We start from the raw sequence: 16,692 nt of genomic DNA, 5'->3' as shown, positions 1-16,692 counted from the left end.
TTCCCCAGCCACCATCTGTTTCTCAGCATCCATCTCCCCATCTGAATCTTCCTCAGAAGATCCCCCATATAGTTCTCTAAGTTGCTTCCTGCGCAACTCCTCCAGTGAACCCTCATCATGAGGGTTTTTTCTTCCTCTTCGAATTCCATCCCCATCAACCATAATCCCCGAAGGCGCAGTCACAACAAAAGATTCCCCAGGCAGGAAGTAGCCAGACCTTAAAGCTGAAAGGCTATTCAATGCTAATCAAGATGGCCAATTGCAACATTCACACTTGCCTCAAACAGACAAGAGTTCTTTCTCCCACCCTGAAGCTTCCACAGATATATAAACTCCGCGTGTTTAGTTTCCAACAGACCTCACAATCTCTGAGGATGCCTGCCATAGATGTGGGCGAAACATCAGAAGAGACTGCTTCTGGAACATGGATATATCGCCCGGAAAAAGCACAGCAACTCAGTGATTCCGACCATGAACGCCTTCAACAACACGTTGATCCTGGATTATGTTATCGGCAGTGGGGACTCACATATTCCAGTTTAAAATAGATAATCTGGGATCAGATCATGGGATAAAGGGCAGTGTGGAAGGGCCCTTCCTTGCTTCGTTGTAGAATCGGCAAGAACCGCTTTTTCTCCCCCCCTCTCTCTCCTATGTTTATGTTCTGGACAGTTTGGCGAATATTAATAATATTTGCGTCACGAAAGAAACCAGCCTGACGTAATCTTAGTTCCTCGACTACAGCGTGGTGGAACTTGACATGTTCATTCAAGACTACATTTCCCAGCAGGCATTGCGGTGACGCCTTGGACTGTTTCCTGCATTCGAAGAGCGCCGCAACCTGCGAGATGCGTCACTTCCTTTATCCCCTCCCTTCTTTCGGCTCTGAGGAGAAGGAAGGCGGGAAATCCAGTCACCGGAAGGAGCTTTCCGAGTCTTTCGCCTCAGCGTTCGTATTTGGCAGCTCACTTTTTCTTTCCTGAAGATGTCTCGCGGGCGGGAGCGGGTGGTGGCGTTGGCCGACATGGACTGCTTCTACATCCAAGTGGAGCAGCGCCTGGAGCCCAGCCTGCGCGGGAAGCCCTGCGTCGTGGCCCAGTACAAGACCTGGAAGGGCGGCGGGTACGTGCCCCGGCTCCCTTGGGCATTTAGAGCGGGCAGGCATGGGCCGACTTCGGCTCTCCCGCCAGGTGTTTTGGACTTCAACTCCCACCATTCCGCTAAGCGGCTGAGGGGGAAAAGGAAGGGGCCTGAGGCTGTGAGGAATAGTGGGAGCTGATGTCCAAATCACCTGGCGGGAGGGCCGAAGTCGGCCCATGCCTGATTTTGAGTTCCCATGTAAGAGCTGTTTAGCAGTGGAATATGCTGCCTCTGAATGGTGGAGTCTCCTTCTCTGTAAAGGCCGGATGGCCATCTGTCGAGAGTGCTTTGAATGTATTTTCCTGCATGGTCGGACTGGATGGCCCTTATAACCTCAGCAAACTGAAGAATCTATGGTAGATGCACCCTTATCACTTCATCTCATTGAAGCAGGGAAGTGTAGAGCTCAGTCTTACTCAGTTTTTAAATGGATCAGATGCTTTCCCTACCTTCATCACACTATTAATTGTATCTGTGGTACTGCGTGGTACTCAGTATTCTTTTAGTAGATTTGCCATCACATCGCCCATCATCCCTTTCCTCCTCCTGTTCTTTGTGGGGGGAAACCTCTTCTCTTTGAAATATCAGCTGTTACATGTCTTCAATTCTAGAAGCAGGGGGGGAGGAAAAGCTCTCTCTCTCTCTATCTCAGCTGCCCCACAGAGAAGGGCGTGGACCTTGGGAAACTATATGTCCCATGATGACTCAATCTAAAGGAGCCATGGTATTTAAAGTGGGGTGCAAGGGCGTTTATTACATACTGTAAATGCACCAAGAGAAGGGTATGAACCTTGGAAAACTATGACACCCAGGACTGCACAGCACGGAGACATGGCATAATAATAATAATAATAATAATAATAATAATAATAATAATAATAATAATAATAATAGTAATGGCTTTTAAAATGGGTCCAACTGCATTTATTCTCCAGTGCAGATGCATCCAGAGAAGGGTATGGACCTTGGGAAACTATAACTGCCAGGACTGCACAGCATAATAATAATCCTTCTCTCCCAGCTTTCCCATGCAACACAAGGCACAGACATACCACGAAAGGAAGGACCCGGAAAGGCTATTTTTAAAAAATTGTTCTGGGAAAGTAAAACTCTGAGCAAAAAGTAATGCTTTCCCTAACAGGGGTACTTTTAGCTCCTCCCACAATTTCCCCTCGCTCAAATTGGGGAAACATTTCATTTTAAACCTGGGAGCAACAAATGCCATCATATTAGAGCATTAGCCAGACATCCAGATCATTACCGAAAATCCAGTTCCCCACCACCTCCTGAAATGTTTGAAAAGAATGCTGCCCCCTGCGCTTAAAATACACAAGAAATGCTCTATCCTACACTTGAAGCCAAACTAATGTGATGAGAACAGTGGCTTCCTGGATTTTAAGTGTAGCACTCAGTGGAATTTAGGACATGTGATGAAGTGGAAAGCCTCTGGAGCAGCAGGAACCAAGCTTCCTCCTATCTGAACCTTCTTTTATTCAGACTTCACTTCCCTCAGAAGCTCCTCAGGAGGATTTGTTTTGACAGAAGCCAGCCCTCAAGCTTAACAGTCTAAGACAGACATAAGGAAAGGGGAGTGGCAGTGTGGGAGGGCATAAAATCCAGCATTTGCTTCATCCCCTTTTCTTTCTCTGTCGAATTCAGGATAATTGCTGTGAGCTATGAAGCTCGTGCTTTTGGAGTTACCAGGAACATGTGGGCTGCTGATGCCAAGAAGCTGTGCCCAGATCTCCAGTTGGCTCGAGTGCCAGAGGCCCATGGTAAAGCAGACCTCACCAGGTAAGCCTAGTTGTTATAACTTCTCTTGGATCGTATTATCTTAGGTAGCAGACAGTAATGAAAGAACCAAGGTAATGAAATCTCCGGCCCATTTTCTGTTGGGATGGCAGCCAGCATGCCAACGTCTTAAATCAAGAAATAGTTTCCTAAGATCTAAAGAGATACTCGCATTAACACCTAGCAAGAGAGAGTCCAAAAGTGGCAGGCTAAAATCCAGGACCTCTATCAGTGGCTGATACCGGACTCACAGAAGACTGGGTGACTTGGAAGGTGCTGAACAGACTGCGCTCTGGTACAATGACATGCAGAAACAATCTTAAGAAATGGGGCTACAAAGTGGAGTCCACAACTTGTGAGTGTAGAGAAGAGCAAACCATAGGTCACTTACTACAATTCAGTCTGAGCCCTGCCACATGTATAATGGAGGACCTTCTCACAGCGACACCAGAGGCACTCGAAGTGTCCAGCTTCTGGTCAAAGGAAATTGAGTATAATGCCAAGTTTTTAACTTTGTTTGTGGTTTTTTATATATTATAACTGTCTTCTCAATTCTCTTCTGACACAATAAATATAAATAAATAAATCTTAGGCGGATTGTGAAATACTCTGGAGTAAAAAATAGTTTGAGAAGGAAGTTGATCAGTGCTGCTCTTTCATGTTTGAGGTTGCTTTTAGGAAGCATGACTATCTGTCATTCATAACTAGGATAGAATGTATATTGTCTGGCTTTAACTGAGCAGTGTTCTAGGATTTAAATTTATCTCCCAGTGTGCTTTTTATTGTGTATTGTACTTCCAGTTTATTTGATTCTTATTCATGATCTGGTATACTTGGCAGTTGATGAGGGAAAATGCTGTAATTTTGGAGAGTTTTGAAGCTTTATTTTATAAACCGTAGTGGTTAACTGCTAAATAATCCAATTGAAAGAGAATATGCAATGGGAATATTAAAGGATCATTTTGTACCTTTCTGATGTAGGTATCGAGAGGCAAGCGTGGAAGTGATGGAAGTGATGTCTCGCTTTGCTGTGATTGAGCGTGCCAGCATTGATGAGGCCTATATGGACTTAACTAGTGCTGTACATGAAAGGCTTCAAAAGATGAGGGGACAGCCTATTGTAGCAGAACAGTTGGCCACTACCTATATTCAAGGATTCCCAGACAGCTTTGCATTAGAAGGGACTACAGATAACAAAGGTATTCCATAGCTTCACCTCCACTTTGCCTTTCTGTTCTCTTTATGTTGCCCTTTACCTTGTTTCTCTTTACATTTTTTCTTAATTTTGCTCAGAGAATAGTTAATCTGAAATATTGGTGCTTAAAAAGAAAGTACAGGGAAAATGTGACAAGAATACACATATTCCAGATATTCTTTCTCCCTTTAATGGTTATTGTGGTACCAAATTATTAAAAAGTGGCCTTGAAAGTGAGCGCCTTACTTTCAATTCTTAAGCCATATCTTTTAAGAGACCATTTTAGACAAGTTGTCTAATGCAGATAAGGTTTTTTCTTCTTGTAATTGGGGATATTTTAAGCACAATGTCTAGCAACAGTGTCTTGTTAACAGAAAGAGGAAGCTGCCTTACAATCTGCAAGTAAGAAAGAAGCAATAAAAGACAATTGATTGTCCTGCCACCGAGAATCCTGTATAGTTTTGGTGTGGTACAATGAATGATAATAAAATAACAGCAGCTGGAGTTGTTAAAAGTATGTTATTTTTAGAGACTATATTGCTAAGTTTTGAACGCTATATTCTGTGAAGCTATCAGTGTGTAGATTATTGACAAACTTCAGCATTATTTTAAACCACTCAGAATGTATGTGGAGGTGAATGGTGTACTTGTACTTGAAAGTTACCTGGGAAGACCAAGAGCTCGAACATTGTTTCCATCCTAAATATCTTGGTGTCATCTTAGATTGAACACTAACATTTAGGAAACACTGTATGAATACCAAGCACAAAGTAGCTGCATGAAATAACATCCTGCGGAAACTTACTGGTAGTGCATAGGGTGCAGACCCAAAATTAATAAGAACATCAGTTCTGGCCCTGTCTTACTCAATTGCTGAGTATGCCTGTCCTGTTTGGCACAAGTCTGTCCACGCGAAGATGAACATAGCACTGAACGAAACATGCAGAATAATCACAGGATGTCTTAAGCCTACACCTGTTGATAAACTCTACAAGCTAGCTATCATTGCCCCCCCCCCCGATGTACAACGAGAAGTTGCTGCTAACTCAGAGAGAAATAAGGTTGAACACTGTGAAAGCCATCCTCTGCATGGCTATCAGCCTCCACTCAGTAGACTCAAATCAAGGAAAAGCTTCATGAGAACCACAACTCCTCTTAATGTTCCCCCAGCAACAGCAAGAGTATCTCTCTGGGCAGTTACAGCTAAACCAGGAAATCCCAAATGGATTGCCCCCCATGAGATTCTGCTTCCAGGGGCAAACCAAGAATGGGCAACTTGGAAGTCCCTGAACAGTCTCAGAAGTGGAATGGGCAGATCAAAAGGCAACCTGGCAAAATGGCACTACGTAGAAGAATCTTCCACCTTGTGTGACTGTAGAGCAGAACAAACAACGCTGCCTCTGTATGCTTGCCCACAATGCCCTGCCTCATGTACAGAGGAAGAATTGTTGAAAACTACAGACAATGCGGTTGCTGTTGCCTGTTTTTGGTCAAAATTATTCAGCCACTTGTGTTTTCTTTAGTTTTATCAGGTTTATACTTTTTATGCAATGCTTTTGATAAGATATGAAATAAATAAATAACTGTACTTACGCACAGCTTCATTGCACTCTTTCAGCTATGTTGCTACATGTTTTTGGCCAACTTTCAAGGATGGATAGTGCAAAGCATATGCTGGGCTTTGGATTATGCCCTTACCTTGAATAATAAAAACAATCCAGAGAGTTTCTGGCCCTTTAGAGCAGAGATGGGGATCATACACCATTGGTTTTGGAAGCAATTCTTTTGGTAAAATAGCCCTATTGGATCCTGTCCTTAGACTGGGAAACCCAAATTCCATTTTATCTCTCAACAACGAAGCAGTTTGCCTTGCAAATTCTGTGCATTGTTCTCAAGATGTAAGTGTTTGAATTTCAGAACTTTTTGTGTGAATTCTTTCTGCTTCTTCCTTTTGCATATGCTATAAGAACTGCACCTTTTTGGTAGCTTTTCTGCTCTGTTGCATTTGTTATGAAGAGATCATTATGTACCTTTTTTGAGTTGGTTTGTGTTTCATTTTAGAAGAGTGGCGGCTACATGGTTTGCGCCAGTGGCTTGAGTCACTGCCTTTTGAAGATCTTAGTAACCCAGAGCTGCAGCTAACAGTGGGAGCAGTCATTATGGAAGAAATGAGGGCAGCTGTGGAATCTGCCACCGGATTTAGGTGTTCTGTTGGAATTTCTCATAACAAGGTGAAATGAGCACTTTAAAAATGAACTCAGCACTGTGATAAGTATGAATACTGATCTGATGGAATCTGGGACAGATGAAATATTTAATCAGTGCAGCACAGCATACATAAAAGGAAAATAGTGCATAGGGTGAGAAATAACAATTGTAATCTCCTCCTATCAGCCCACGAGAACCTTAAGATCATCCGGGGAGGCCCTGCTCTCGATCCCACCTGCCTCACAAGCGCGGCTGGTGGGGACGAGAGACAGGGCCTTCTCGGTGGTGGCTCCTCGGCTGTGGAACTCCCTCCCCAGTGACATCCGGCAGGCTCCATCCCTTCTGGGGTTTAGAAAGAAGCTGAGACCTGGCTATGTGCGCAAGCGTTTAATTAATGAACTCAGTGTTGACATTGATTGGATTAAGGCTCTTGCACAAGGTCTGATGGATGACTGGCATATATGTTCGGTGTTGCACTGTGTTAAATCTTTTATATATTGTATTTTATTATGTTATTTAAGTATTTTAACTGTTGTATTATTTTATTGTATTTTGATATACTGGTATTGATCCTGCCAGTTGTGTAAGCCGCCCTGAGTCCCCTCGGGGAGAAGGGTGGGGTAGAAATATTGGAAATAAATAAATAAATAAATAATTCAGTTACAGATTTCTGTCTTCAAATGAGTGTTGGACAGCAGGGCAAATTTGATATGTAATCTCTAGTTGGATTAACAAGAATATTTTTATGTCCACTATCTCTTCAAGCTTTATCCCTGCAAATGTGAGGTGAGTCAAGTGTAGTATTCTGTGGTCTCTAGCGAGCTGGGTTATATTTGTATGAACTCAGCCAATTGGTAATGACAAAATCCAGAACCTTCTTGTCTGATCCAGCTTGCTGTTGTTTGTGTCACAGAAGTCCAGTTTTGGAAGCTGATAAATGCTCTTGTAAGGCTGACATATACAACATTGTAATACATTTCTTCCTCTGAAATCAGTGCTACTTTTAGAACACTAGAAAGGCAATAAAGTGGGTGGGGGTGGGGGGGAGCTTGACCTCACAAACATCTGACAATTGTTGTAGCTGCTATTTGGTTAATAACTGACCTTAAGAAACAGTAGAAGGCTAGGATGCCCAGCACTTCAGAGCAGGAAATATTGCTGCCTGGATTGTCTCTTTCACATTGTTGTTTTCCTTCAAATTGCTAGAATCTAGATTCTGTAACTTTAAGATAGAAGAGAGAAATCTGTGGCCCTCCAGATCTTGTTGATCTGTAGTTCTTAGAAGCCTTAGTCATCATACCAGATGGCAAAGAATAGTGGAAGTGCAGTCTTATAACACCTGGAAGGGGAAAGGGAACATATGTTCTCCCTCTTTGTCTTTGCCTCTGTTCTGTGGTGAATTGTTGATAGTCTCCTGGGTTTGCTGTAAAGAAGTTTTCATTCTTTGTATTCCAGTTGTTTGGAATGAACAATATATTACTAATAAACTCAGACGATTAAGGTATTTTGTCAAAAGCCTGTAAAAAAGAAAGCCTGGGTTCTTAAACTGCCCACTTTTAATTCTAGGTCTTAGCAAAACTGGCTTGTGGCCTCAACAAACCTAATCGTCAGACTCTGGTGTCACAGGGGTCTGTCCCTCAGCTCTTCAGCAAGATGCCAATTGGAAACATGTACGTAAAAGATTGCATTCACAAATTTCTGAGTTATATTTCTCTTTTGTATCTGAATGCTTGAATGTGCTTTGGTATGTTTTGTGCTCATTGTAAATACAAGATAGTTGCCAAGTGCACTAACAAAATAGAAACGTTTTTTAACAAAGTATATAATAGGATTAGAAAAATCCCTAAATCCACATGTCAGAATGTGGGGGAAGAAAACACTTTGAGCATTTCTTGCCTTGTACAAAAAATCAGCAGAGTTGGTATATATTTAAATTGCTAGTTTCAGGTATAGAGGCATTGATCCAAATCCTTTCAGTAGTCCCAGCTAGGGTAGACCTATTGAATCAGTGTGTTAAGTGTTTACTCGCCATTCAACAGCTGATTCATTGGATCTACTCTGGTTGGTTTGCCAACAACACTCAAATCATAGGATTGGTATTTCAAGCTTGATCACAAATGCAGATCTATTCTTTAGGAATGCTTGATACCAATACTGTTTTTATCTGCATCTTTCCTGATAGGTTCTTATACATATGATAATTTAGTTAAATAGTTACTCTATCAACTGTCTCTTTTGTTTGTGTGTTTCAGCACTCTTTAACTTATGAAGCCAAAGCCTACATTCACTTTCTTTTTTCTGGGATAGTATATACAAATTTGCATAAGTACTTTCCTGTCAATTTTTTTTTTTGCATTTTCCTTCCATAGCCGCAACCTTGGAGGGAAGCTGGGTGCTTCTGTCACTGAACTTCTTGGTGTGGAATATGTGGGACAGCTGATCCAGTTCAGTGAATTACAGCTTCAGATGCATTTTGGAGATAAGACTGGGTAGGTGACAATACAACATTAAACAAATACATAAAAGTAATGAATGCCTTTAAGTCATTTGTCCTGGTCTGAAGTGATTCAGATGGAACCGCCATACACTTTAGATTTTTCTTTTTTGTGTCAGGAGCAACTTGAAAAAGCTGCAAGGTGCTTCTGGTATGAGATAATTGGCCGTCTGCAAGGACGTTGCCCAGGGGACGCCCGGATGTTTTTGATGTTTTTTCCATCCTTGTGGGAGACTTCTCTCATGTCCCCGCATGGAGCTGGAGCTAATAGAGGAAGCTCATCTGCGCTCTCCCCGGTTTGGATTCGAATCTGGCAGCCTTCAGGTCAGCAACCCAACCTTCAAGTCACAAGGCTTTAACCCACTACGCTACAGAGGGCTCCTTTAGATGCCGCTTAAATAAATAGATTTGTTTTTCCTAGGTTAGAAATATTATGTTTTTAACACAGGTTTCCTGATATGATTTGCAGCTCCTGGTTGTATGACTTGTGCAGAGGGATTGAGCATGAACCTGTGAAACCTAGACAGCTGCCAAAATCCATTGGCTGTAGTAAGAACTTCCGTGGAAGAGAAGCTTTGGTTACACAAAAGCAGGTAAGAAAGTGCAGAGGGAACAGAATGATGTCTTTCTTGAGGACAGGAGTATCAGGCTGGGAAATTCAGTGCATCTTGCTGCTTCCTTGCAGGCCCAGTAATTTCATTGTCTTCTGTTAAACGTGTTTCTCTGGCATGATCAGTTATGAGGGAGCAGAGTACCTTTTGTGATTCACAAAAGATGTGATATAGGAAAAGAGCAGTTATTCTTTGGCTGTGTGGTTTTGTTGAGAGCCTTGCCCTGTTCCTGACATTTAACATATCATGTCATACAAGGATTCATAACAAAAATGTTGCTAACCCTGCAGTGTTTCATGACAACATTTCTAATGATTTTTGGATTTGGAAGACATTTGTTTGTATTGCTCCCAATGGATATAAACTATCCCATGAACGTGCCTTACATGGCTTGAGTTATGTTGATAAGATATTGTGTAGTTTCCAAAAGTAGTAACAGATTCTGTGGTCATACTGTTGTAGGTACAACACTGGCTTCTGCAGCTGGCCTTGGAGCTGGAGGAGAGACTGAACAAGGACAGAGATCAAGTAAGTGCTAGTAGAGAGAGGCAGTGTCCTTGTTCTCCAAATGCACTCTGTTCAAACCAGATGTGTGTAATCTGCAATGATAAATGAAGAGTAGTTGCCTCTGACTTTTATTTAATCCCTTTTGGTATCTCTAATGTTTTCTCAATGTTGTCAGTTTCTTGTATCTATGCAACTTACCCAAGGTCTGAACTTGAATCAGCAAATTCAGAGATGGATGCAAACCAAAGCAAAGCTGTAAATATCGATTCTATATATCCATGTACATTTGGCTTTCAATGGGCCAATTTGGGAGGGTGTTATGGTTTATATTACACTTTGGCCTTGAATGTTTTAGAACAGTTGGCTGTTGTAACTCATTCTGTCTATTCAGAGTAGTTTTATGTACAGCAGGACAGGAAAAGAGTGGCCATTTGCCTCACATGCAGCTCTAAAGGGTGATTTTGAACCTCTGCCCCAAATGTCCGCTCCACTTTGCTGCTTTTAAAAAGAATTTTAAAGAGGGCTTTTAAACTACATCAGGCTTTTTCCTTGCTGCAATGGTTTTAATTGTGAGGTGTTTTTAAAAACTTGTTAACTGCCTTAAACTTGTTGAGGAAATCTAACATTTAATGTTTTAGCAAATAATACAGATACATTTGATGCTCAAGGAAGAACATTGGATTTGAATATAAGGAATCCACTTCTAATATTGTCTCAATCTTAACTTAGGCAGGGTGCACAAAGCAAGTAATTATTTATCTATTTACCTCACTAAAAGGTATCTTTTTGTAAGATTATTTACAAAGCATACCAGGGATCCCACTATACTACTACATTGCAGTAATCCCTTGTGTGCCTTTTTTAGCTCTTTGAAGAAACATTTGGATTTTTATTTTTCAATGAAATAAAATGGCATTTATTGAGTTCCCAAACCATATCTCATTCCAGATACTGGCACAATACAGATATGTTTTGTATGTGTTTTGACCAGAGATAGGCAGAGTGCAACCCTGTGATTGCATGTGGCCTTTGTGCTCTAGACCATTCTTTTTCTAGAAAAAAGCCTACAAAACCCAGAATAAAAAGCAACTTTCTAACTTCTAGCCACTTCTGGTTTTGTTTTGTTTTTCTTTTGACATTTTAAACAGTTCATGTCCTCTCAGACCCTGGTTTAAACTAGAGGTGAAGAGTCAGTGGCTTCTCAGCTGCACTTGGACTTGCTCTGGGCATTGGATCTGCTTGCTGGGGCTGATGTCAAGGGACATCTAGAGGGCAATGCACTTCTCCCACCTTGATTGTAGACTATGTCCTGGTAATAAATGTGACACAGTTCAGACTGTAGACCCCATACATGCAAGCTGTTGAGATTTCATTGCATGTCACAATTGAGTGGAGCTGCTTGAGTACCTGTTTTTTTATTGACTACTAGCTTGGGAACCCGGCGATACCCAGGTTATTTGAAAAAGGCATTATTTGTCTTTGATTGTTGGGTATTCTCAGTTTGGAGTGGGTGAACTACAATTCCCAGAATCGTGGGTCAATCTTCCCCAAACCCTGCCAGTATTCAAAGTTGGCCATTTTGGGTCTGTGTACCAGGTGTGGTCCAGATCTGTTGTTGGCTGGTCATCGCCTGGCTGCAGTGCTCTCTGGATGGGGGTGAACTGCTACAATTCCCAGATTCCAGGGGCAATTGTCCCGAAACATCTGTCAGTATCCACAGTAGGCTATTTTGAATCTGTGTGCCAAGTGTGGTCCAGATCCGTCATTGGCTGAGTTCAGTGCTCTTTGGATGCATGTGAACTAGAACTCCCAAAATCAAGGCCCATTCCCACAGACCCCTGCAGTATGTTCAGTTGGTCATGAGGCTTCTCTGTGCAAAGTTTGGTCCCAGTCCATTGTCAGTGGGGGCCATTGTTTCTCTGGATGCAGGTGAACTATAACTCCCTTTCCCCCAAACTTGTCCAATATGTTATTTTGGTTATGGGGGCTCTGTGTGCCAAGTTTGGTCCTGGTCCATCATCAGAGGGGTTTGGAGTGCTCATTCATTGCAGGTGAACTATAAATCCCAGTCCCTACTACTCTCAAATATCCAGGCCAATTCCCCTCAAAACCCACCAGTATTCAAATCTGGGCATATCAGCTATGCATGGCAAGTTTGGCCCAGAGCCATCATTGTTTGGGTTCATAGTGCGTTCTGGGTGTAAGTCAACTACAACTCCTCTAAATTCCCCAGTAGGAGTCACAGTGCTCTGACCTGTTGCAGAGTGAACTACAACTTGCACCATGTGGAGTCAATCCCCCAAACTCCAGTAAGTTTAGTTGCTGCTCAATTCTGCTGTGTTTGTTATGCAGACATATTTGAAAGGGAAGGGCAGTAGGCAGGTTCATGCAAATTTCACAGCAATGGAGAACGTGGGATGCCTGCCTGTGGTGGAGGAAAATGCAAAATCTAGGACGAAATGGTCCCCAAATGAAAGCATTCCTTGGGTGGTGGGCTGTAGTGTTTGGGAAGGACATTGGCAGGGTTTGGGCTGCATGTTCATGGAGTTTGCTGTAACCGAAATGTCAATGGATGGGAGTGACTTGGTGGCTCCTTAGCACTGGGAACTAGAGCCTGTTTGTGGAGGCCGGCTGTCTGTATGAGCGGTCACCTGTGCCACATACACACATACGGGTTTTCACTTTTAGTATGGATATAAATATATAGATATAGATATAGATAGATTGGGAATTATGGGGAGGATCTCTTGCATGGTGGTTTGTGTTAGAATATTTTTGGATTAATCCAGGCTGATACCTCTTGACTCATGTAATATCCAATTTCTTGATGTCAAATATATTTTATCAGGATCCCAATTGTGTGTGTGGTAACCTGTACTATCAGTATACAAAGGGGTTTTGTAGCACTGTAGAAACTGAGAGAATGAAGTCAGTAGCAAAACTAACTACAGGCAGTCCCCGAATTACAGACATCCAACTTACATACTACTCAGGGTGAGACAACAGGAAGTGAGAGGAAATCTACCCCTAAGAAAGGAAATTCATTCCTGGAAAAGTTATCATGGGAAAAAGGTGTCTCCACTGGAGCTTTCTCATCAATCCTTTTCCCCATGGCAACCTAAAAATTTCAAAATCCAATTGTCACAGGGACAGAAAGTGAGGTAAAATCTGAACAGGGGTACATTCAACAAAACAAATGCTACAGGGTTGCTAACCTTTCCCTGTACTATCCAAAACTAAAAGAATATTTTTGGCTGTAGTTATACTTAAAATGTACTTGTCCGACTTACTTACAAATTCAACTTGAAAACAAATTTACAAAACCAATTTTGTCCGTAACCTGGGGACTGCCTCTATGTATTTCCTTGGATGCATGAAGTGTCTGAGAGCATACATACGTACATATGTATCTTCCCAGACACACACATATATAGCAGTCCTATAAAGATATGTTCTGGGGGACATCATTCCATGCATCTGAGGAAGCACAGGTTGTTTACAAAAGCTTATTCTACCAAATTTGTCTTTAAAGTGCTATGAGATCTGTGTGCGTATAATGTACATAGATGTGTTTGTGTGCTTTGATATATTCATTCCTTCTTTCTTCCAACAGAATAATAGGACAGCTAAACAACTGAGTATTGGGATTCGTATGCAGGGTTCCAAAAATCCCAGTGGCCTGTCTCGCTGCTGTGCGTTATCTCAGTATGATGCCCACAAAATCAGTCAAGATGCCTTTGCAGTAATCCAGAACTGCAATGCTGCAGGAGGCCTGCAGGCTGCATGGTAAGATATGTTTTTTTTTTAACTAAATGGAAGGGTATGTTTCTGAAGAGGAGAGAGTTCTGATTTCATTTCTGCCACTGGTCTGTCCACTACACAATATATACCAAATACAATAGGAGCAAAAATCAAAATACTAGAAATGTGCCAGTGACTTCTTCCATACCTAATGAAAGTGTTAAAATATCTGTTCAGTCTTCCTTAAAAATTTTTATTTCTTTCTGAAATTATTGCTAACTTACTCATCTACAGGTCTCCACCAGTCACACTGCTTCAGCTCTCGGCAACCAAATTTGTAGAGGAGATGACATCTTCTGGGGATATTACTGCCTTCTTAAGTAATGATAGCCAGTATTCCCAGCCCACCAGCATCAGTGCAGACAGCCCAAATGCCCGATCCCTTGGAAGCCCCAAAAAGGAGACAAATAAGACCACAAACACTATTCAGATGCTGTTTCAAAAGGCAGCAGAAAGGAAACAAGCCCAAGTGGCAGCCGGGTCCTCTCTTCCTGGTGTCACTAATGAAAGGGCAGTGCAATCAGCTGAAGAATCTGCTGACTTCCCTGATGAAGGATTTATCTGTGCCAGCAACCAGACTCCACAAAAACCAGTGGAACAAAATATCAGCAATAACAAACAAAACTTTGTGCCAGAACAGTTGAGCCTAGAACAGTCTTTGCCCATCTCTGAAGCAGGCCCTTTGATTTGTCCTGGTTACACAGTACCTTTGGAAATAGCAACATCTGAAGCCTCATCAGAACTTGAACCACTGAAAGAAAAGACAGTGGGCAATGATAGCTCAACTCCTTCCTCCTCAGATGACTGGATATTATGTGAGAAATGTAAACAACAGGTTGCAGTGTGGGAGTTCACTGAGCACTTGGACTATCATTTTGCTGTGGAACTGCAGAACTCTTTCTCGGGATCCAGCTCCTTCAAGCCACCTGCACCAGTTGGCAGCTTTCTGGCAAAAGGCAAAAACAAACCCAGGCCACATGCAGCCTCTAGTGCCAAACGGCCAAGGCAGGACACAGTCAGGACGTTGGATACCTTTTTTAAGCGGAAGCCTCCTTAAATGGCAGTCCACTTGAGCAACTGGCAATCTATTTCCGAGAACAAAAGTGCAAATTTCCTAATAAACTATGCTTAATAAATTCTGCAAGGAACTGATGGTGTTGTGGGGAAAAGAAAGCTTTCATAACAGACTTAAATGTAATTGTTTCTTCTGTATCAAGATGCTACTGAAAGGGTACAGCCAATTGTGATGGCATTAGTGGCAATGTATGTAGGGATCACAAGCATTTTTGTGCAAATGCTTCTTGGATTATTAGATCAGCTGCACGAATTGTAAAACTCTGCTTAAAATCACTATGTGATATGATATGGGCTGTTTGGTACTTTGTAAAAAGTGTCCAATCATTTTGCCATTGAACCTGTCACATTGAACAGGTTGTCTAGATGGTTCTCAGCATGTGATTGTTAACTGGGATTAAAACCAGAGAAAAAATTGGGGGGGATGGGGGATGACGACACATACAGACAGTCCCTGAGTTACAAAAATCTCATTTACAAATGACTCATAGTTAAGAATGGGGATGAGACAACAGGAAGTGAGAGAAATCTATCCCTAGGAAGAGAAAATCACTTCTGAAAGACTTACCATGGGGAAAAGGTATCTCAACTGAAGCTTTATCACCAATCCTTGTTTCAACAAGCCAGATTTTTCAAAATCCAGTTATCACAGGGACAGAAAGTGAGGTGAAATCTTCTGACAGACAGCAAAACAAACACCGGAGGGGTGTTAACTTTTCCCTATGCTATTCAGAGCACACACACGTGCGCGCACACACACACACATATACACACACATAATATGGCTGGAGTTGATTTATACATGAGGTTGGCTTATGCATGTGAATATACCTTATTTACTCGAGTCTAATGCACCATCGGATCTAATGCGCACCTGTTTTTGTAACCCTGAAACCAAAAAAGCTATTTACTGGTGAATGTAAAGCACAGTGGCAAAAACTGCACTCTGTCATTTGGACAAAAGTGCACATTACAGTGGCTGCTTGCTTAGAATTCCTTCTTTAAAAATAAGCGTGTTCAGACACCAAAGCTTCCAGCAATGGAAAACTAAGCCTTGGGGTGCATCTATGCTGTAGAATGAATCCACTTTAACTGCTCTAGCTCAGTGGGGCTGTAGTTTGGGATCATGATGGCTGCCAAAGAATGCTGAAGCCTCGTCAAACTACAAATCCCAGCATTCCATAGCATTGAGCCATGGCCATTAAATTGGAGATGATGTCCCTCAAACAGGAGCTCCAAATGCTCCTGAAGCGGCCTCTTCTTTTGCTTTTGCTCAGCACTAAGATTTACCATATTACTCAAATCTAATGTGCACCCTAATTTTCAGCAGGTAATTTCATCAAAAAAGGTGAACATTAGATTCAAGTAAATAAAGTACTGTATGTACGGACTGCACAGCAAAGATTTCAAGTGATTCAGAATGGTAGCTTGGACTTTCTGCATGGAGAGCACTTCAGAGTGAATCCTCATGCAGATGGGTTTCCACCATGAGTGTACGCTGTGGTCACTTGCAGATTAGAATAAATTATTGGAATCAATATTTTGCTTCTGCCATCTTTATTGTATTTTGCTACTATATGCTTTTAATTTCCTGGAGGGTAGGTTAAAATTCTTTCAAAAAGATCCTGCGTAGTGAAGTATTTTCTAGATAAATATGTAAATTGTGACTCTCAAGAACAATAGAAAAGAAGCAAAGCTACCTTTGTTGGTTATATAGTACTGATGTGATAATTATTGGCTATTGTAACAGATATATAATTATATCTGTGTATTATTTTTTAACACTGTATTAATGTTTTTTAAAACTCTAGTCTGTTGCGTATGGATATTATCACTTAAATCTTAAAAGTTCAGTCTGCATGTTTTGTTTT

The 16,692-nt window shown here is 41.7% G+C and overlaps 1 protein-coding gene and 1 non-coding gene across 2 annotated transcripts; both read left to right on the top strand.

Moving 5' to 3' along the window:
- The first annotated feature begins 857 nt into the window (after nucleotides 1–857).
- On the top strand, nucleotides 858–16,359 carry polh (DNA polymerase eta). The gene is made up of 10 exons (XM_003215942.4): nucleotides 858–1,122; nucleotides 2,800–2,934; nucleotides 3,913–4,130; nucleotides 6,188–6,357; nucleotides 7,901–8,004; nucleotides 8,704–8,823; nucleotides 9,298–9,421; nucleotides 9,902–9,967; nucleotides 13,560–13,732; nucleotides 13,982–16,359. The coding sequence occupies exons 1-10, from the start codon at nucleotides 986–988 to the stop codon at nucleotides 14,802–14,804; spliced, it is 2,070 nt and encodes a 689-aa protein (XP_003215990.1). The 5' UTR covers nucleotides 858–985; the 3' UTR covers nucleotides 14,805–16,359.
- Nucleotides 8,314–8,403, top strand: mir5457 (microRNA mir-5457). The gene has a single exon (NR_130058.1). It is a non-coding gene; the product is annotated as a microRNA mir-5457 (primary transcript).
- Nucleotides 16,360–16,692: the final 333 nt, after the last annotated feature.

Source organism: Anolis carolinensis, chromosome 1, assembly GCF_035594765.1.
Source record: "Anolis carolinensis isolate JA03-04 chromosome 1, rAnoCar3.1.pri, whole genome shotgun sequence".
NCBI lineage: Eukaryota > Metazoa > Chordata > Lepidosauria > Squamata > Dactyloidae > Anolis > Anolis carolinensis.
Note: the sequence above shows the minus strand (reverse complement) of the source record. Positions and strands in the feature narration are given on the sequence as shown.